The sequence below is a fragment of the Eptatretus burgeri genome, chromosome 11, assembly GCF_056783735.1.
Source record: "Eptatretus burgeri isolate ZD-2024b chromosome 11, Ebu_testis_v1, whole genome shotgun sequence".
NCBI classification, from domain to species: domain Eukaryota; kingdom Metazoa; phylum Chordata; class Myxini; order Myxiniformes; family Myxinidae; genus Eptatretus; species Eptatretus burgeri.
Window position 1 is genome coordinate 57,739,041 of NC_140971.1, and position 22,268 is coordinate 57,761,308.

The window sequence follows — 22,268 nt, forward strand, 5'->3', positions numbered from 1 at the left end:
ACTCTTCCCTCCAGGTCTTTAAAACAGCTCTTCACCACTATCTCTTATCTTCCCCCATCCAAAACCATTATCTTTTCTACCCCCCGCTAATCCACCCAAACCCACCATCAAATTTCCTGCTTTCCCTCCTGAAAGTCCCTGTCGTGTAAGGACCTGAAAGTCCCTGTAGTGTAAATCTTGTTTACCCTTTGTACCCTGCCCCATCCCTCTCCATTCCACAGTTTTCCTCGTGTCTCTGTACCGTAATGTGTTTTCCTTCCCTCTCCTGCCCCTCTTGTCTCCTGCTCCCCTTGTGTGTTTCTGTGTGTTGGTTAAACATGACTCTCATATGAGTCTTGACAGTGTATATAATAATAATATTTTTTAATGACAGTTTCACATTGGCCACAGCTCTGTTCTGTCAAGGACACAAAGGTAGAGTCTCTATATAATCTGAAAGGAGGTGTGACTTTTCCACACTTGAAATGTCAACGATCCCTGACTGAAGATCCAGGGAGAGGTTTGAGTATTGCACAAAATGAGCCACAACTCAGAGGTATTTAAGGGAGCAACACTGAATTTCATCAAGATGTTTATTCCCTTAAAGTTGCACTTTGTAAACTCCCCCATTCCTTGATTGCTCCGTTTTTTTTTTTTTCTTTGCTTTCACCCTTTTCTAAACCGACAAGATGGTGCCTCCTTCTCTCTCTCTTTTCTCTCTTCTCTCTCTTCTCTCTCTTCTCTCTCAAAAGACCATCTGACAAACCCTTCCATGTACTTTCTTTACAATCCTGAAGAAGTTCAGTCACTCAAACTCTTGGGTCTTGCTATTGACCAAACAGCATTTCTTAGTAGGCCTCCAAAGCCAGTCGCTGACTGGGCATCCTCCATCGTGCAATATCCATACTTCGCACATCCAAACGTTTATCAACCTACAAGGTGTTCATTTACTGCTTCATGGAGTACTTGTCTCCTAATTGGCCTGATTCCCCTACTTCACTCCTTTCACATATTGATACCATGGAAACCAAGGTCTTCAAGATCATCCAAATCTCCCATAATTTAGCTGAGTCTCCAGGCCTGTTACTGTCGCATCCCACACAGGCCAGTGGTCACCTTAACACCATTTCCTTTATGGTCTTGCAACCTCTCTCCTCTATATCTCTACTCCCTTTGACGTGGACCAGATTCAAGTGTCGAAAAGAAAGATCAATGCATGGAAATGGCAGTGGCAGAGTTAAACGGATCAAACTGTTATTCTATTTGACTCGACGAAGTTTCAAAATTTTAATCCTGAGTCCTCAACTAAAAGTGAAGATCTGAATTGTACTCAATTCCTTCAGCAGTTATCTATCTAACACACAAGTCAAAACCTGTGGACCGATGTGATGCTCAAGGTACTTCGGGCATTTTTCTTTGAAAAGCGGTTGAATGATCAAAGCACTCGGGGAAGCCCAGCTGAGCGAATGCCGTGCACATTCGTGGGTGACCACGATGAAGGATGTTGTGACTGACTGATGACTTCAGCTTGACCTTGGGCCAAAGAGCCTCATTATTGTCGATCACCTCTTGTCACCACAGGCTCTGGGATGTGTTCTTTTCCTGCTCTGCTTCCAGCGGCATCCGTTTGAGGATGGATCCAAACTCGCAATAATCAACGGTAACTTTAGCATTCCACCAGGAGACAAGCGCTACACTGACTTCCACCAGCTCATTCGTGAGTACACACAAATACTCTATTTATGATCCCTTATCTCACTGTTGTAACTATCCTCATCAATTGTTTTCACCAACTTGTGTGTTATTTACTTGACCCCTTAATTCTGTTGTTTTTCAAACTGTTCACTGTAACTGATATATTTTATTCTGCTTCATCATTAGATATTTTCTTGGGTTACAGGCAGCATGCTGAAAATCGCACCAACTGAGAGGCCAGAGGTCGGCGAGTTACTGAGCCAGCTAAATGCTATAGCAGTGGCTCGTGGACTCAACCCCAAAACTCCAGTCACGGAGGTAGGAAAGACAAATGTTGTTTTGTTCTGGTCACCATAAACATATTTGACTTAAGGTGTGTCAACAAAATCGGTCGGGTCAAAACTTTCAAATTGCAATTAAAAACGCCATTTCAAGTCCGATTGACTTCCAAGTTATGATCGTGACCAAACCAAGTGCTATAACTCATTAAACAGTAGCACTATCGACTTATAAAAACCAAATTGATTTCCAGTTTTTTGTTTTTTCAGAGATCATGGAGATATGACAAAGTTATTCTGGCAATTCCTTGCTCAACGAGCAATTTCATTTGTTACTTACGAAATCTTTAGATTTCGTAAGTATATTGATGACTTCCGTCCTCTGTTTGTGTGTTTGTTTGTAGGCACGATAACTCGAGAATGGAAGAAGCTACCAATGTCAAATTGCACCACGTGATTCAGGAGGGTGATGGCTAGTGCTGATTAGATTTTGGTCAAAATCGGTCAAAGGTCAAGGTCACAGTGAGGTCAAACATTCGATTTTTGATGGTTTGGTACAGAATCATTGTAGAAACTTGTGGTTTGCGTCGCTACCTTCTCTCGAGACAGCTTTTATTAGACAAGGTCAGAGGTCAAGTTGACGATTTCGTAAGTACCAGTCTATGACTGCTTGTTAATTATGAAATCTAAAGATTTCATAAGTATATTGATGACTTCCGTCCTCTGTTTGTGTGTTTGTTTGTGCGTGTGTTTGTTTGTTTGTAGGCACGATAACTCGAACAGAAGAAGCTACCAATGTCAAATTACACCACGTGATTCAGGAGGGTGATGGCTCGTGCTGATTAGATTTTGGTCAAAATCGGTCAAAGGTCAAGGTCACAGTGAGGTCAAACATTCGATTTTTGATGGTTTGGTGCAGAATCATTATAGAAACTTCTGGTTTGCATCGCTACCTTCTCTAGAGACAGCTTTTATTAGACAAGGTCAGAGGTCAAGTTGACGATTTTTGTAAGTACCAGTCTATGACTGCTTGTTTGTGTGTTTGTTTGTAGGCACGATAACTCAAGAACGGTAGAAGCTACCAATGTCAAATTACACCACGTGATTCAGGAGGGTGATGAATAGCGCTGATTAGATTTTGGTCATAGGTCAAGGTCACAGTGAGGTCAAAAATTCGATTTTTGATGGTTTGGTACAGAATCATCGTAGAAACTTCTGGTTTGCGTCGCTATATTCCCAAGAGACAGCTTTTATTAGACAAGGTCAGAGGTCAAGTTGACGATTTCGTAAGTACCAGTCTATGACTGCTTGCTTGTGTGTTTGTGTGTTTGTTTGTAGGCACGATAACTCAAGAACGGCAAAAGCTACCAATGTCAAATTACAGCACGTGATTCAGGAGGGTAATGGCTAGCGCTGATTAGATTTTGGTCAAAGTTCAAGGTCACAGTGAGGTTAAACATAATTCCGTAAATTCATGTGGAGAAATGGAGTATTTTTGCTTCGATCGACGTTACGAGTTCGTTTTAACTTCGATTTTAATTTTGTCTTCGGTTTTTGCAATCGCTTAGGACGCTTAAAACTCGGTTATCGAAATTCTGGTAAAAATCAGATGTTTTGGAGACGTTTTAAGATTGTATTAAAAATATTTCACTCGCAGCGTTACGGCTCTTTATGTGGTGCAGCGCGCTCGAGCAGACGCGTCGTTGAGTCACGTAAAGGTTTTGCGTGTGCGCGCTGACGGTGTTTTCGATAAAGATGGTGTTTAAAAGTCATTTTTATCCAAATAAAGGTTATCGTTGCATGCCTGACTCGCGAAGCCATCGAATTATGTAAAGATTGTTGGTGGATGGCCGACTATTATGGTTTTGTGACTTTGATAAAATAATATTAAATAATTGCGTGGAGAAATGGAGATTTTTGCTTCGGTCGACGTTACGATTTTTGATGGTTTGGTACAGAATCATCGTAGAAACTTCTGGTGTGCGTCGCTTCCTTCTCTCGAGACAGCTTTTATTAGACTAGGTCAGTGGTCAAGTTGATGATTTCGTAAGTACCAGTCTATGACTGCTTGTTTGTTTGTTTGTGTGCAGAATATCTCAAAAAGTTGAGGATTGATCTGGATGAAATCTTGTGGACAGGTTGGGTGTGTGACGAGGATGAACCGATTAGATTTTGGTGAAGATCCGGATTTGGATCCGACTACTACAATCATTTAAGTGATTCTTCATCATTGAGAGATCGGGCCAAATACGATATATAGCACGATATCTCAAAAAGTTGTGGACGGATTTGGACGAAACTTGGTGGGCATTTTGGTGAAGATCAAAAACCGGATCCAGATCTGATAATTTTTTTTCATGATTCTTCACCATTGAGATTTGGGGTTAAAATGATATGAATCACGACGTCTCAAAAAGTTTTTAATGGATTCGGGCGAAACGTGGTGGACAGGTTGGGTGTGTGACAAGGACGAAATGATTAGATTTTGGTGAAGATCCGGATCTAGATACGAGAATTATTTAATTCCTAATGTGATTCTTCGCTATTGAGAGATCGGGCCGAAAACGATATCGTACTGTATAGCATGATATTTCAAAAATGTATTGGGCCCGACATGTTCTCATGGATCAGGCATTACGTGGCGGAGGTATGCGCTCCATCGCCGAGTGCTCTTCTAATTTCCTTTTGTATCCTTGGGTGTCACCAATTATCTTTTCTCTGTCTCTCTCCCTCTCCATCCCCCCCTCTCTCTCTCTCTCTCCAAATCCTCCAGCTTATCAACAATGGTTCTCGAGGGCTGTGTGGTGGTGCTCCCCCACCTATTCCACCACCTGCCCCAATGCCTGTACCATCTCCTGACCACCATCATTCTGTAGATCCTCAAGGTAAACCGAGATGGCATCCATTATTTAATGGTATAACGTGTTTGCTGTACCCATCTTTTATGGTGGTAGATTTGCAGTAGCAATACATGAACTACAAAACACTAACAACACACCGATTTATACTTGCCTTATACTTGTAAATGAATATGCATATCCATGTCTTCCTTCAACATTTATCCTGTTTTTGATAGAAGTACAAAACAGATTGTTCTTGTTTGTATTTTCCGTGGGTTGAGCCATATGATAGAGGTGTTGTTGCAGTGCTGGGGCCGGTAAGCGGACACCATATTAGTTGAAGTCATACACTGACTTGGGATGAGTCAAATGGACTGTTCTTTTATTATTTTTTTATTTTCTATACAAGATCGAGGCTCGTGCACGAGCAAAGTGAAGGAGGCTTAAACGGCAATGAACTGACAGTGGGGCAAGGGAATGGATGAAGGTGGTTGAGATGTGCAGTCGACCTGGGTTTTGGCATTTTCACTCGGAGTGAGTTACTGGAGGAACTCCTGCATTCAATAATTTATGGTGCTCATCTGAGGGCGGAGAGAGCAGGAGGAGTGAGACCAGAGGCGAGGTAGTTGAAGAAAAACAGAGGTTACCAACCTGTCTGCAATGTGAGAGCAGCCGTCCTCGTGCTTCGGTCTCATTGCAGGAGATTCCACCAATGCTTCGCTCCAAGATTCCACAGTTTCTCGGAGAAACAAATTACGCCAGTCCCTCGGACAGAGCAGTACTGCATGGAGCTAAGGCCTAATGCTGTTAGTAGTTCTGATTTTTCACGAAATTACTTGGAATAACAAAAGATATTCAGCGGCTGATTATGGGAGGCCAGAGTGAGTTGTGAGTGTGCTCCTTGGCATGACAAACATAAGTGAACAGTCAAAGCGAATGCTCCTCAAGTGGGAATTTATTTATTTTATTTTTTTACTTAATGTGTTGTATTGGCTGACTCCATAAGCAAATGCCTGGATGGTACCATCAGCAATTTGGCACACCCAAGTTGTGTCGAAATCTGATCAAAGCTGGAAAATCATCCCATAAACATGGGGCTTGAGCATTCACAAGTTTATGGTACAAGAGTGTGATACCATCAACCTTAAATTCTCACCACATTGTTTGTCACTTTGCTGTGGTCTTGGCTTTGTACATTTTGTTTTTGTTTTTTTTACGATTGACAATGCAATTTATAATTGTTGGTGGAAGGAATATTTTATTCTTACATACATGTTGTATCGAGAATTTCTTGAGAATTCGTGAGTCTGTTCTGGGTGTGCATCGTTTCATAGAAAGGTGTCGCATGAGTACCCTGTTGTGTGAAATATAATTGGTTCCTATTGACGCTGCAATCGTCAACAGAGTAACGATGTTTGCCGAGACATGAAGTTGGGTGCTTCCTCGTCTTTGTTCTCACACAGAGAAGTTCTGAAGTGTGTGCCCTAGGTCCTAAATGACGAGTGATAATCCCATGCAGTCAGAGAGAGTCGCTAAACATGGTTGTAAGTGTAATCGCTGCACACTCTGGTTTTGATGCTTCAGCTGTCCCCAGTGATGGAGAATCTGTGCTGGGGGGAAGCCTTTTTGGCATGGTCAAAGGTGGAGCTGGTCGTCTTATCAACAACCTCCGTGACACCTCCACGAAGGTCATGCAGTCTGTGGCAAGGTGTGGATGGGGGGAGGGTCTCTTTACTTCCTCTATTCAGAACGTGGTCTCACGCAGCAGGCAATTGAGCTGCGAATTATTCAAAAAAAAATTTTTTTACTTTGATATAAGGCTAATAGAGGAACTTGTACATATATCTTAGTTGGAAGTTATTCACGCATTTAAAACTCATTTATGTTTTGGCTTCTGGGTTGTCCGGAAGTGAGAGGTTGTTGTGTTTGTATTAGAGTAAAACGGAAAGCTCGCATTGATATGTCCTTCAGTCAATGTTAAACTTGTTTAATCAGTGACTATTTTATTATTATTTTTTTTTTGTTATATTTGTGTGGATGTAGATCCCACATGGTGTTTCTGTGCTTTTATTTGGTTGATTTTGCTTTTTGGTAAGAGGATGAAATGAAACTTCTTTTTCCCCCGTGATGTTTCCTTGTGCAGCTACACCAAAGGAGACCTGGACCTCACCTACATCACCACACGGGTTGCAGGTACTACAACATCCATTCCAAAATCATCCCCTTGCAAGTTGAAATGCTTACGTTTGACAGACCCATTGGTCACCTTCTCTCACCCACCTGCTCCTTAGTGATGTCCTTTCCGGCAGAAGGTGTAGAGTCTGCATTCAAGAACCACATTGAGGATGTCAAACTGTTTCTGGACTCGAGGCATCCGGGGCATTATTCTGTTTTCAACCTTGCCACCCGCACATACCGACACAGCCGCTTCCACAACAGAGTATGACTAATGCTTTTGACCAGTAAAGGTTTCGGTGTTTTTGCTTGTTCAAAATTCTGGTTAAACTCTGTGTCAGTATGCCATGACCACTCGGTGCTAACGACTTTATATGCCAGGATCATTTGTTGCAACTATGCACTGAGTTTTTCTCTATCTCGTGTCTTGTTGAGGTTTTGGATTGCGGTTGGCCTCCAAGACGTGCCCCTGCCTTGCACACCCTTTACTCCATCTGTCACAATATGTACAACTGGCTTAAACAAAATCCCAAGAATGTCTGCATTATCCACTGCACGGTACAAACACTACTTCTGTTGTTTTAATTTGTTTACTCACTCACTTTCATGCATTTATTGACTCAGTAATGTTTGTTTGTTAATTGCATTGCCTCTGCCACCAAAGGTGGACGGAGGCTATATTTTCACGTCTGTCTGTCTGTCTGTCTATGAGCATGATATCTCAAAGTTATGGACAGATTTGGATGAAATTTGGTGGGCAGGTTGGGTGTGTGCCGAGGACGAACTGATTAGATTTTGGTGAAGATCCGAGTCCAGATACGAGAATTTTAAAAGTGATTCTTCACCATTGAGAGATGTGGTCAAAAACGACATGCAGTGTAGCACGATATCTCAAAAAAAAGTTGTGGGCGGAATTGGACGAAACTTGGTGGACAGGTTAGGTGTGTGACAAGAAAGAATTGATTCGATTTTGGTGCAGATCTGAATCCGGGCAGAGGTACGCGCTCTACCAAGTGCCCTTCTTATCTCGTTCCTGATTTAATCACTGACAATATAAGGTCTTTTACATAATTTAATGCAAGACAAAGACCTCAGTGTAAAGTGCCTTCAGAAAGTATTCACACCCCTTGACTTTTGTCACTTTTTGTGATGTTTTAGCCTGCATTTAAAATGGATTCAATTAAATTAAATTTTGTCACTGATCTTCACACAATGTCAATGGAATTTATTTATTTATTTATTTATTTATTTATTTATTTATTTTAGAAATTTCCACAAATTAATTAAAACTGAAAAGCTGCAAAGTTTTGAGTCAATAAATATTCAACCCCTTTGCTGTGACACTCCAAATTGAGCTCAGGTACATCCAATTTCCTTTGATCATCCTTAAGATGTCTTAACAACTTGATTGGAGTCCACCTGTGGCCATTTCAATTGCTTGGACATGATCTCAAAAGAAACCCCTTTCTACATGAGGTCCCACCGTTGACAGTGAATGAAGTCCAAGGAAATTCTACCATGAAGTCTAAGGAACTGTCTGTAGAACTGCGAGATAAAATTGTGAGGGGGCATAGAGGGGAAGGGTATAAAACAATTTCCGGAGTGGTGAAAGTTTCCAAGAGCACAATGAGTTCCATCATTAAGCAATGGAAAGAATATGGAACTACCCAGACTCTTCTTAGAGCTGGTCGTCCGACCAAACTGAGTAAGCGGGCAAGAAGGACCTTGGTCAGGGAGGTGACTAAGAACCCAATGACCACTCTGACAGAACTACTGAGTTTCTTGGCTGAGATGGGAGGACCTGCCAGAACGACAACAGTCTCTGTATTGCTCTCTGTTTTATGGGAGAGTGGCTAGATAGAAGCCACTCTTGAGAAAAAGGCACATGACAGGACGCCTGGAGTTTGCAAAAGGCACGTGAAGGAATGAGAGCACGAGGCAAAAGATTGTGTCTGTTGAGATGAAAATTGAACTCTTTGGCCTGAATGCAAAGCGCTAAGTCTGGTGGGAACTAAGCGCAGCTCATCACCCATCTAACACCATCTCTACTGTGAAGCATGGTGGTGGTAGCAATATGCTATGGGGATGCTTTTCAGCGCAGGGTCTGAGACTTGTAAGGATAGAGGGAACAATGAATGGAGCCAAATACAGACAAATCCTTGAGGAGAACCTGCTTCAGAGTGCAAAAGACCTGAGACTGTGGTGAAGATTTATGTTCCAACAGGACAATGACCCCAATAAATACAGCCAAAGCAACACTGGCTTGGCTTCAAAACAAGAATGTGAATGTCCTTGAGTGGCCCAGCCAAAGCACAAACTTGAATTCCATTGAGAATCTGTGGGAACACTTGAAGATTGTTGTTCATCGACACACCCCATCCAACTTGACAGAGCTTGAGCAAATCTGCAATGAAGAATGAGAGAAAATCCCCAAATCCAGATGTGCAAAGCTGATACAGACATACCCAAGAAGACTCGCAGCTGTAATCACTGCCAAAGGTGCTTCTATGAAGTATTGACTCGGGGAGCTGAATACTTGTGTGAATTAGATATTTTGTCGTGTTTAATTGTCGATAAATTTGAAAACATTTCTAAAAACACTTTTTCGCTTTTTTGGGTGTTATCTCCATTTTCAGGTTTCAGAAGGTTGGAGCTCCCAGAACTCAAAATCTCCACCTGCTTTTTTGGTCAAGGATCATGATTCATGAATGAAATTGTCAAACTTTGTTCTCGTAGCCTCGTTCCAAGGACTCTTTTCAGAATCTTCACGGAACCTCTGACAGCCTCTACTTGTATCTCATTTGTCGTGATTGTTCCTGGAATGCTCTTTAAGTACTCAGTAAGGGTTTTCTTTATCATTTCCTGTTGCTCTGACTATCATTGATACAATTTCAGCTTTCTTCAATTTCCAAGTCCTCTTGACCTCCTTTTTCAGATCCGAGTATTTGGTCATTTTCCTGATTTCTTCAGCATTTATTCCATTGACATTGGACTCTGAAATCTCGATCAACAATGTTACTTTTCTATTTTGTGTTTGAGCACAATGTCCGGACATGATGCAATGCTTTGTTTTCAATGTCCATATTTGATGGGATCATCATGTCACGTGTGAGCACGATATGTGTCATTATGGGGCATTTTGTGTCGATCGGTGACAATTTATATTTAATCCATTTTAAATTCAGTCTGTAACAACAAAATATGAAAAAGTCAAGAGGGTGGATATGAGGAACTGTCTGAAGGCACTGTATGTCTTGAACTTTAAAAAAAAACAAAAAGAAAAACTTCAAAACCACGCTGCTCCGGGGCATGCTCCCATACCTGACCTGACCTGACCTGACCTGTATGTTTTGACAGATTACAAGGGCATTTGTAGATAAGGAATAGATCAAGAGTGTAGGGGATTTGAACCTAGGATTCCATCACCAAGAGCCATGGTTTCAGATTGTGATTATAAATGGGCAAACCCAAAAAGGTACTGATGCTTTCGGGTTGTTTTTTTTTTTTGTTGTTGTTTTTTTCCACATAAGGGCTTTTTGGGCTAGAGCATATTCTTTACTAGCGGGTACTCCCGCCCTCCAGGTGGGGGTGACCTTCTTGGTCCACTGGACCACCACAATGGAGAAATAACTCAAATAATAAGACATGAGAAATCCAAACAAGCTCAAATGAGCTAAGATCCTCATCCTCTTAATTATGACGTCATAAAAACGATTATGACATCATTGTGATGTATCAGGTTTGCGATAAATTATCTGTGCTAATGCCCGGCTTGATTCCCGCAAACAAAATTCAAACAGCTTGCCTCGTTTCGGAGATAATAGTATAGGTAATTTTCATTAGTGGCGATATTATGACGTCAACTTTTTTTTCTAGGAAGAATTTCCAAAATCAGAGATGGTTACTGCCTGCACGTGGGCTTTCTGCATATACATGGCAAGTTTCACGAAGATCTGATGAAAACTCTGGGTTGTGAAACAAAAAATGTCAAAAAATAGGAATGACGTCATAAAAATTGATATGACATCATAGTGATTTATCATATGTGCGGTAATTCATCTCTGCTAATGCCCTGTTCGATTCCCGCAAACAGAATTCAAAAAGCTTGCCTAGTTTCGGAGATAATTTTTTCGGCGATTTCCATTAGCGGAGATATTTTGACGTCATAACTTGTTTTCTAGGAGGAATTTTGAAAATCGGAGATGGTTACTGTCTGCGCAGAGTATTTTTACATATATATATATATATATATATATATATGTATATATATATATATATATATATGTATATATATATATATATATATGTATATATATATATATATATATATATGTATATATATATATATGTATATATATGTATATATATGTATATATATATATATGTGTGTGTATAAATATATATATATATATATATATATATATATATATATATATATATACATATATACATATATATATATACATATATATATACATATATATATATATATATATATATGCCAAGTTTCAGGAAGTTTCGATGAAAACTGTAGGCTGTGAAACAAAAAAGTCCACAAGAAGAAGATGAAGAACAACAACGTGAGTAAGACTGAGATCCTCCACGAGGATCTAAAAATTCAAAAATAATAATTTTCGAAGTTGTTTTGGAAAAATATTTTGGAGGTGATCGGCCAAAGGGGCTCGGAGTAGTTACCGACCATAAACATACATACAGACACTGCTCTGTTTTACACATTCAAATATTTCATATTGGAAGTACCACAATGTATAATATGATTTGAGTATCAAGTTCATCATTTGTGGTTTTCGGGGGGTGGGGTGTTGATTTCCCACCTGTAGGATGGGCGTGCTTCATCGGCAGTTGCTGTGTGCGCCTTCCTCTGCTATTGCCACTTATTTTCCACAGCTGAGGCGGCGCTCTACATGTTTAGCATACGACGATGCCCACCTGGCATCTGGCCAGCACACAAACGGTGATATTTGCCTGTCATTGCAGACTTGGCTTTTTTTTCTGCAAAAGTGGTTAACACTTTCAATTTTTTTGATCCCATGGATCTAAATTCTGAAAAGCTGTTACCTTTGTTCCTTTTTGGTCCATTCTGTATCAACGGCTTTAATATGACAAGTTTTATCAGGCAATTATCGTTTCAAGGTTCGCAATGGATGCAAAAATGAAAAAAAATAACAAACTATTTCAAATTGATACAACTGACTGGCTCATTGACATGCTGCAATCCATGACTTGGACATGTTGTAGTCCTTCAATGGAATGTAAGCAGTCCCCAAATACAGGACATTTCTGGAGCATCAAACTATGACAGACACTTGGTGACCCCTTATTTCAGAAAATGGCACATGTGGTTCATGTACATTATTTATTATTGGCCAATAATTAATCCATTATAAATTCAGTCTATGCACTACTCAACCTGGCTTGAAAGCCATGGTGCCCCTGATGCTGCATTTCCATGTGACATCCATCTCATTTTGGCCTGTTGAAGCGAGCTCGCACACATTTTATCCTGACTTGCTCCGCTCCCAAAACGTGTGCACGCGCAATATGTCAAGGCTGGCCAATCGGGTAAGGAGTGGTTGTATACATTGAGTTGCATCAAAAGGAAGGAGTCCATTTTTTGACCGATGGTAATCCTCATTTGTAATTCGCAGTCTTTTAAAGAGCACCGAGTTAATGGAAGAAGAAAAAGGTTGCAAAAATAATGATGATGACGTGAGCTAATTTGTCGGAGACAATAAACATTTGAGGTCTGAAATAACTTGGAGAGATGGCATTTCTCTTTGGCCGAGCAGCGCACCTCAGACTATGGATTGACTAGCATTCCCAAGCAGATTTTCCATACTGTCGATTTTTTTTCTGAGAAACAACCACTCGCATCTATCAAAAATGCCCAATGAATGGCAAAGTGAGATTTTCATTCAAATTGGATTGACTGTGTGCGGGCTGAGAGAGAACCCATGGCGGCATGGCTTTCAACTCCGGATGAATGGTGTGTGAAAACGAGGTGTTGGTTCACCTTTTTGAGAAAAATAAATAATGCTTCCTACTGCAAACAAGAGTTACAATACCGTACATTGTTTGTAGAATACATGTAACTACAAAAGGATTTAAATATAATCCTTATTGTATGTAACACAAGTGGTTTATGATTGTGCCTGTAATTTAAACTTATCCAAATATCCAAACTGTTTTAATTATTTAATAATAATTGCCCCCTCCATGCCCCTTTAAAACAGATGATAGACTTTTGTGAGGACCAATTTTTTTGTAGGAAGTTGCTGTCAAGAAGAACATTTAAAATTGATTATTAAAACGAAACGTCAATGGGAAGGTTTCATTGTTGAATTAAAGGGGGACACTGTAATCCTTGGAGAATTGTGTTTCACCTTCAAACAACGAATTGGTAGTTGAAACTAGGTGTGTTGGTCAATTTAAGAACACTGGTGACTAAATGTGAAACAGGTTGTTTTATGTGAACACCCCGATAAATCTGAAAAATCCGCTATTATTCTCAAAGAATTATTATTTACCGTAAATCCCTGTCCGCTGCTTGCTTCGTATCCTCGGCAGATTTTTACTCCTTTATTACTAATGTTGGTTTTACCGATGTTAAATTAGAATTGGGTTTCTTTCTTGAACATTAAATTCTGGGAGAAATTGTGAATGAGAAAAATGAAATTCACCGAGCCAGTGATTTATTTATTTATTTATTTATTTATTTGTATTCAGCCTTTGGCTGCTTGGCTGCATCATTTTCTGGGGGCTACAGCTGTACCCCTTTCACCAGTATGCTGGTACTCATTTTGCCGACCTCAGAAAGATGACAGGCTGAGTCAACCCTACCTGGTGTTCATTCAATGGCCCGACAAGGGCTTGAACTCGACCCTTGGATCTTCAGCCAGCCATCTTAACCGTAAAGCCAACACCAGGCTTTATGAGCCAATGATGACCTGGAACTATGTGTTTGTTGCTCGTTCAGAAGTCTCCATGTGATGACTTTTGGCCCCAACAGTGAGAATTGGCTCATCCTGTCGTTTTTTAAGTCTTTTTTTTCTTCTACTTGTTAATCTAATATGATAGTTTGTGTTGTTTACCACATCTTGTTTATGTCAATGACTTTTTTTAAAATCACTCTGTATTTTGGTTAAAAAGAAAAACTGACAATGTTCACTTGACAGCATTTATTTATTTATTTATTTTTGATGGATAACATTTCCTTACCTGCCATTGCATGCTGCAAGATATGTGGAGTACATATGTGACATGGTGTCTGAAGAACCAGTGATGCCTCATGGCAAGGCAGTAACCTTACGGAGCATCTCCATGGCCCCCGTGCCATTGTTCAACAAGCAACGAAGTGGGTGTAGGCCATTCTGTGAGGTGTACCTGCGAGATGATCGTGTGTTGACCACATCCCAGGAGTATGACCGTATGAGGCAAGAAAATTAATTTTATTATCGAAGCAGATGTTGTGATTTGCTCATCAAAAATTTAGTTGTTACATATTGAGAAGTTGATCCCAATTTTTCCAAGCGTGCTTCTGATTCTACCATAACATTGTTTAATGCTTTGGATGAACTCTTAAAACTTTCTCCTTTGCCATATAGTGAATTTGTTATTGAGGATGGCAGGGCGATCATTCCTCTTGGAGTCACTGTTCAAGGTGATGTGGTTATGGTCATTTATCATGCCCGATCCTCCCTGGGTGGACGACTACAGGCAAAGGTTAGTTATTCGGCATTGTTTCTAATTGTGGACAGGGTTTGATACAAAAATTTTACATCTTCGTATGTAATGCCTCAGTCAAGGAAAACTGCTATGTTTGATATTGGTCATTGTGTTTAAAGAACAACACAAAGCTTTAAGTTGGGTGTAGACCTGGAGTAGGATGACCAACTTTATTGACGCTCTTATTGTGTCATTTTGAAGCATTCTTACATAAATCTTTCAGCATGACAATGGCAGCTCGATGCTGGCGAATCTGCATTTGTTTTTCTTGAGCCATCAGCAGCCTGTTGTAGTTTTTCATCCAATGAGAAGCTTCTGTTTTAATCAGCCAATGATGGTGGGTCTTGATGGATAGTGCCGGCCTGCACTCTTGTGGGTTTGGTATTTCACATTCGTGCATCACATGATTATGGCTGCAACCCTGCAGCAAGATCTTTGCTATTCGGCAATATTCCGTGGGGCTTTTTTCCTGCCACCCTAGTTCAAAAGCTATTGGTGAATTGCAAGAGCATGAAACATCAGAAGGTTACAACAGCGATCAAAATGCAATGATTTTGATGGGAGTTGTAAAAAAAAAAAAAAAATACACAAATAAAAGATTGTAAATCAGGTTGGTTTGTTGCTGTTCCCATCTGAATCCCTACATCATGATGTTGTGAGCCCAGTTGAAAATTGCATGCATATATTTGTTTGTTTCTTGGTGTCCTTTATAATTTATGTAAAAAGTACACTCGTGTCTACTCGTAGGTTTGTCTTGCATGTGTTCTGTGTTCATGCTCCTCTGGATGCATGGAAGATGTTTACAATCTCTGCAATTAAATTGCAGAGGTTATTTAGCCAGAACTGACATAAGTCCAAGCAATGGATCATGATTGTCACTGCGCATGATTTCTGTTTGTTTTGCATAGAGTGTGGTGCGACTCCCTTTCTTTTGGACTAAAAAAAAAACTCCCCGAGCATTTAAGTTTGAGCATTCAGCTTGTTGCTTTATCAGATAAATCAAACTGTCTCCCAGCATCCTGCTACTGAAGACGCTTGTGCATCAAATTGGGCCATCCGTACATGCCATCGGGTCTGCCATTATTGTCGACTCAGTTGATTTTATCACAGCTCCACAAAAGTAGCAAGCAAGTATAATAAATAAATAAGAAAAGGTTAATAGATATGCACGGTAGAAGATGTGAGTATTGTAGGAAGGTGTATCGACAATCTAAGCTATGGTGGTGATTTACTCTGTTGGTAGAAAGTAAAGAGGATTTGATGAAACTACTGCATACTGTGAAGAAGGAAAATGAAAAATCTGGTCTTTATTTATACCTAAAAAAGACTATCTTCTCAGTTGACAAGATTTTTAACGTGTTCAGATTGGGAGACAATCAGGTGGAAATAGTGGAAAGTTTCATTGTCCTGGGCGCTAAGATTGAGGTGAGTAGAAAATGTTGAGGATAAGTTAATAGACGGTTAGCTTTGGGGAGAACAGCAATGTCAGGATTGAAAAAAGATCTGGAAAGATAAAGATGTGACAATCCAACCCAATAGGAGGCTGGTGAATGCTCTGTTATTTCCGTTTGCTATTTATGGATAAGAGTCATGGACAGTGAAAAGGAAAGAAAGAAGATTGCCAGTTTTGAAATGTGGTGTTGGAGATGAATGTTAAATTTCCATGGACTACAAAAAGAACAAACAAATCGGTGCTTGAAGAAATTAGTCCACCATGATGCTGAAATTGAAACTGTCACGCTTTGGACACATCGCGTGTGCAGAAAACGAAGGTTTGCAGAAATCAACCAGGCTGGGTCTGATTGAGGAAAGAAGAGGAAGAGGCATACATTGTACGTACTGGATGGGTGGGGTAGAGGCTGCAATCAAGCTGTCTCTGCTAGAGCTTTGGGAAGCAGTGCAGGATAGGGATAGTTCGAGAAATTGTGAATAGTGTTGCGAATTTGGAAACCTATCGCACACAACATACAGGTCCTATAGATCAGTTACATCGGTAAGTATGTGTTGTATAGATAGCTTCCTTTCCCTTGTCTAATGGGTAAATAAATGTTCGTGCGCTGTGAGTTACTTTTGCTAGTTAGGATTTCCTTTTATTTGTAACACCATTAGCAAAGACATCATCAACGACAGCAACGGTTTACTACAGTTCTGCAGAGAACAAGGACAACCCTCTGCCCCGGGATTCTCCGTGCTCCGAGTGGCGGAGGGGTCGAGCCGCGCCAGGGCGCATAAAAGGGGAGTCAGTCAAACGGGACAGCGGTCTGTCTGGCTGGTCTTGGTCGTCGTCGTCTTTGTTCTCCTCCTCGCGATAGAGAGCCGCAGGAGCCACAGGAGCTGGTCTGGAGCCTGGGCAGAAGCTGGTCTTCGTCGTCGTCCTCATCACGATCGAGAGCTCGAGCGACGCCGATCCCCGCAAGAACCGCAAGGGTCGCTCGCCGGTGTCTGGGTTCGGCTCTCCTCTCGCTGGACCGAGTCAGCTTGAAGACCACACGAGGTGGGCAGGTCCAAGACAGACCCTGGTCTTCAGCCCGACTGTCCTCCGGACTGGAGGTCTGAATAAAGACCATTTGGTCCGATTCTTTGGGTGTGTGTGTGTGTCCGTGGGCCCGTCTGCTAAGTAGTGAATTGTATAAGTGCTTTTTTGCCTGTATATACGTGCATTCATCAATATTCGGTTTAGCACTGCCCTTATATGCTCCCCTTATCCCCCCCATTGTAAATAAATACCCCGATTGTTCAATGTTTCAGCTCGTTCGTGTCTATTCCTTCATTGGCTCCGCGTGCTGCGTGTTGGAAAATTAGTCAGGCCGTTGCTGTTGTAACGGGATATTTGGGACCGACGGATCCCGGCGATCAAACCGCTCGGATCGCACACGGAACGGGTACGCTAAGCGGCTCATTCCGTACGGGAGCCGTCGAGGGTGAATTTCCCTGGAAGGTTGGACCACGTGGGTATTTAGGTAAATTGAAATTGGCAATCGACCCTACCCTATGTGGTCTGTCTATTGGCGAACTTCGGTCCAAAAAGGGACCCGTACTTTTCCAGAGTTTTCTGAAGAAGTACGATCTGAATTCCGGGTGATCGGTCAAGCCGACTTTGCAGCTCCATCTCGCGGTCGTGCTCGTGGCCGACGCCTGGCTCCGCAACAATATCACCAGAAGTTGGACATGACATGACAGAACTTGAAAATGTAAGGTGAGGCCTCCTCTTCTTTATCACCTAATTTACAACCCGACAAATCGCCCATTATCTGGTACTGGCCCTTTTTAGGTCATTTCTAACGAGATGACCTAATAAAACCAGTCTCGATGTACATCGCCATTTTTTTTCTTCCGCTTTTCTTGATATTTGGTATGTGGGTAGATGTCGATGAGCGATGTACGACGTTATGACCTTTGACCCGATAGAAGGTCAAGGTCACGCCAAAGTTGCGAAATCGTCCATTTTCAAAATTTATCTCCTCCGCCGTTTATGATCCGATCTTTGAAATTCCTTCGGATTCTGATAATATGGAACAATATCTAAATTTGGTCAGGCCGGTTTTTTGAAATTCGTCCTGGTTATCGAGTCACGTGTCTTCAAATTTGGAAATATTGTTGATGTGATACGGTCAAAAAAAATTTGCCCGATCTTGATGAAACTTGGTATGTAGGTAGGGGTCGATGAGTGATGTACGACGGTATGACTTTCGACACGATTGAAAGTCAAGGTCAAGGCCACTCCAAAGTTGCGAAATCGCCCATTGTCAAAATCTATCTCCTCTGCCGTTTGTGATCCGATCTTCGAAATTTCTTCGGATTCTGATAATATGGAACAATATCTAAATTTGGTCAGGCCGTTTGTTTTTTAATTCGTCCTATTTATCGAGTCACGTGTCTTTAAAGTTGGAAATATCGTCGATGTGATGCGGTCAAAAAAAATTTGCCCGATCTTGATGAAATTTGGTATGTAGGTAGGGGTCGATGAGTGATGTACGACGGTATGACTTTACACCTGATTGAAGGTCAATGTCAAGGTCACCGATGCTGTAAACTTGTGAAATCATCCATTGTCAAAATATCATCCGCCATTTATGACTCAGAAATGCGGTTTGATTTCTGAGGTCCGGTTTCTATCCTTGTGAAGACACATTGATCATAAATGTTCCAAATCAATCATTTTCAAAATCTATCTCCGATAACTCAGAAATGTAGTTTTATTTCTGAGGTTTTCTCTCCTTTTTACTCCTGGGCTTTCATCTGTATGTTGAACCAATAGACAAGACTACATCTAAGCCAATCAGAGATCCACATCTACAGAGCTTCAGAGATGACCGTCACCCCCAACCGGGGGGTAATTATTTATTTATTTATTTATTTATGGTGTTCCCCTTGTCAGGTTTCTGCATCCTGTAGAACCCATTATAGGGTTCTATCACCCATTTGCTGCTTCCATGTATGCCCCACAGATGATGTCTATGAAGGTTTTTCAGATCCAATTCCACACTGGATTCATCCCGCGGAATGCCACCTCGATTCGCTTCAGCAAGTATGGCAAACATGCACCAGTACACTTGCTTTGCTAAACATTTCTCTTGGCCAGCAAGCATGTGCTCCACTCGTGGTTCCAAGCCGACTGCGTTGTTGGAGTAAAATAAAGTTATTGAATTAAAACAATGGGAGAATAACTTATTTGCAATGGAGTAGTTGAGATAACAGGATGTAAATTTAAGAAAGCAAGAATTTACTTTTGGAATGTACATATGTATGTGCAGGTATTTCCACCATATATAATTTGTATGCAGCACAAGGTTTGGGGGCAGCATCATTTCCTGATGGCCTTGCTGTGTCGCTAATGCAATGTCCTCTGCTGCTCAGGGGCGGTAATTTGTTCAGGGTGTCGGCGATAGCTCGCCTATTCTTTGCGAAGGGCACCGTGGGATCTTTAACATCCACCAACTTCTTTGTGTGCAGCCTGTGGCTGCTGGTTCCATCATTGGTTGAGGGCGTGGCTGTGCCGCTGATTCAGTGCCCCTATTACCAGTACAATGGTGCTTGTTTTGCCGACCTCGGAAGGATGACAGGCTGAGTCAACCCCATGTGGTGTTAATTCAATGGCTGACAGGGGCTCAAACTTAGGACCATTAGATCCCAAACTGCTTAGCCAAGACCAGGCTTCCGTCCGCCAACTAATCTCAGCGGACAAAACACCCATTTCACATCCATCCAAGGGATGGCACACTGCCTGGAAAACACCAGGATGACAGTTATAGCTTGGTCGGGATTTAAACCCAGGCGAGATAGCTTAAAGGCGAGTGTGTGGAGCTTCGGCAGCTATAGTTGAAGTGATGTGAGTAAAAATGTCTGTGTGGGAAGAGCATCACATGGTTATGCATGCTTGATCCTTTAATCCTTGATGCTAAGATCTTGGCCCAAATATCTGAACCGGGGCTGAGAGCGGAATCCTTCCATGCAATTGGCGCACAGTTATCGTAATTAATGGCCAGACAGTGTCGATGGTTTGCAATTATGGATTTGAGTTTCATTGATGGGCATGTAACAGACTGATAAGGGGTTGAGATGGACAAGGGAAGATGGCGAGAAGGGGGGACTACAGCGATAAAAGACATCTTGAAGGGGTGGAGGATTAAGCGCAATTATATTTTTGATCGCTAAAGCAAACATAAATTATAAACGAATTTAATGAAGAAAGCTAAAATGGCGTTTTTACCCTCGAGCAAAGAATAGGGGTGTCTGCGTTTGATTTTCAGCTTTCCATTCTTCCTTGCAGAGTTTAGGAGCTATCGTAGATGTTTTATGAGATGTGTTGGCTGTGTTGCTGTTGCTTCAAAGAAAGTTTGAGACACGGAAGGTGTTTGCATTGGTGGAGAGATAAAAGTATCAAGCAAGGAGAACACAGTGTGGACACAAAAATATACATCTTACCATGATAAGAGGAGTTGTGTAAAACTTCCATTAAACTCAGGTGCCACAGTGAAGCATGTAGTAGATGACAGTAGAACGAATGGGGAAACGTACTTCGACTTGGAGTGTCTTGTTTGTCATAATCTCCAAGAATGATGAAGTCCCAGTCGGGAGGATTGTAAGCTTGTTTCGTGCAAACTGCCTCACTCTGTTTGGATTAGAGTTGTTGGATGCACATGCTTCTCTTTGGAGATTGGAGTCTCCATTGGATTATAGCTTTAATTGGAAATTGTATTGCATGCAGGTATGACCTAGACGCATGCGACATCCAGGAGAAGTACCCTGATGGATTCCAGGTTGAGGTGGAGGTCGAGGTGGAATCAAAAGAGAGGGCGAGTGCAGCCTCTCGACCTTGGGAAGACGTAGGCACTCCTCGGTCCACAACTCCAAAATTACTTTTCTCTAGTCGGGATGAACAGCAGCAAACGCTTGCTTCATTCGGTAAGATGGGGAAAGTTGGGTTACTCATCAGTTTTCTGACCACTCATGCTTATTTCCTTCTACACCTGACATCGGATGCATTTTGTCCTCTTGCTCATCAGGTAAACCTGAGCTTCCTCGACAGCCAGGCTCGAGCACCCAATATGAGGCAGAGGTCCAGGATCCACAGACCACTGAAGAATCTTTAACAGATGCTGAAACCCAAGGGTCCTTCTTCTCTTCTCTCAATTGGAAAGGTGGTTATTAAGCTCAGTTGACTGCCTGAACCCATCTCAGGATAATATTGATTCATTCTTAATGCCCACTTAAGTTTTTCTTTTTATGAGGGTGGCTCAAGGTTGAGGTGGACATTTTGTTCTAGAAAATCAAATGGGACAAGGAAGTTGATGAAGCAATGTATTTCTCCAGGTACACACTTGTCTCATAAATTTGTATTTGTAGAATTTGTATTGATTTGTTGGAATCTTTGAAATGCATTCACAGCCATTTCGGAACATATGCTTTGATATTTGATATGTTTATCAGTCGTAGACCTAATGCCACCCTGATGTTCTTTGAGTGGTCCACAGAGATGCACATGCACATCATGAGGTGACAAACTTGGAGTGTATGTAGGATGATTTGGAACTTCACAATCAGTTTCCATTAGAGTAGTTATGATCACATTTATTGTGAGAAAGTGAACATTGACGTACAGAAGGTCACACCCTGAGGCAGCATACCTTGCCTGCATATCAGTTGTCTCGCTTCGTTGTGTAACAAGTCACGTGTGCATTGACATTTTTTCCCATGTTCAGGAAAATCTACGTGGATTCATTTCTTTTCTTTATTTTTGGTTTGGGATGGCTACCAAGAATGTCTCCATTTCATACTGGCTCACTTTGACTGATGTGGAATGATGCACTCTGGTGTCATCACATGTCACAATGTTCAAGATGTCATCAAACCCCTCACTCTTGTTCTGTTCCCATTCATGAGCTCTTGTAATGGCCATACAAAATCAATATTTTTTTTTAAATCACATGAGCTGCTTTGGTATCAACCTAACTTGTTACCTCCACCACCGAAGGTGAAGGAGGTTATGTTTTCACCCCTTTCTGTCTGTTTGCTTGTTTGTGTACAGGATATCTCAAAAAGTTGTAGACGGATT

General features: G+C 41.4%; 1 protein-coding gene across 2 annotated transcripts in view; it reads left to right on the top strand.

The window, feature by feature from the left end:
- LOC147017166 (cyclin-G-associated kinase-like) overlaps window positions 1-22,268 on the top strand; it is a 102,413-nt gene that overhangs the window by 39,397 nt on the left and 40,748 nt on the right. For both annotated transcript variants that reach the window (XM_085846597.1, XM_085846599.1), the window contains 13 exons: window positions 1,561-1,696; window positions 1,880-1,992; window positions 4,726-4,837; window positions 6,377-6,500; window positions 6,936-6,985; window positions 7,084-7,232; window positions 7,403-7,525; window positions 11,809-11,942; window positions 14,227-14,421; window positions 14,593-14,710; window positions 19,162-19,241; window positions 20,922-21,118; window positions 21,220-21,354. In XM_085846597.1, the coding sequence (XP_085702723.1) occupies window positions 1,561-1,696; window positions 1,880-1,992; window positions 4,726-4,837; window positions 6,377-6,500; window positions 6,936-6,985; window positions 7,084-7,232; window positions 7,403-7,525; window positions 11,809-11,942; window positions 14,227-14,421; window positions 14,593-14,710; window positions 19,162-19,241; window positions 20,922-21,118; window positions 21,220-21,354 (1,666 nt within the window). The remainder of the gene's footprint in view (window positions 1-1,560; window positions 1,697-1,879; window positions 1,993-4,725; window positions 4,838-6,376; window positions 6,501-6,935; window positions 6,986-7,083; window positions 7,233-7,402; window positions 7,526-11,808; window positions 11,943-14,226; window positions 14,422-14,592; window positions 14,711-19,161; window positions 19,242-20,921; window positions 21,119-21,219; window positions 21,355-22,268) is intronic.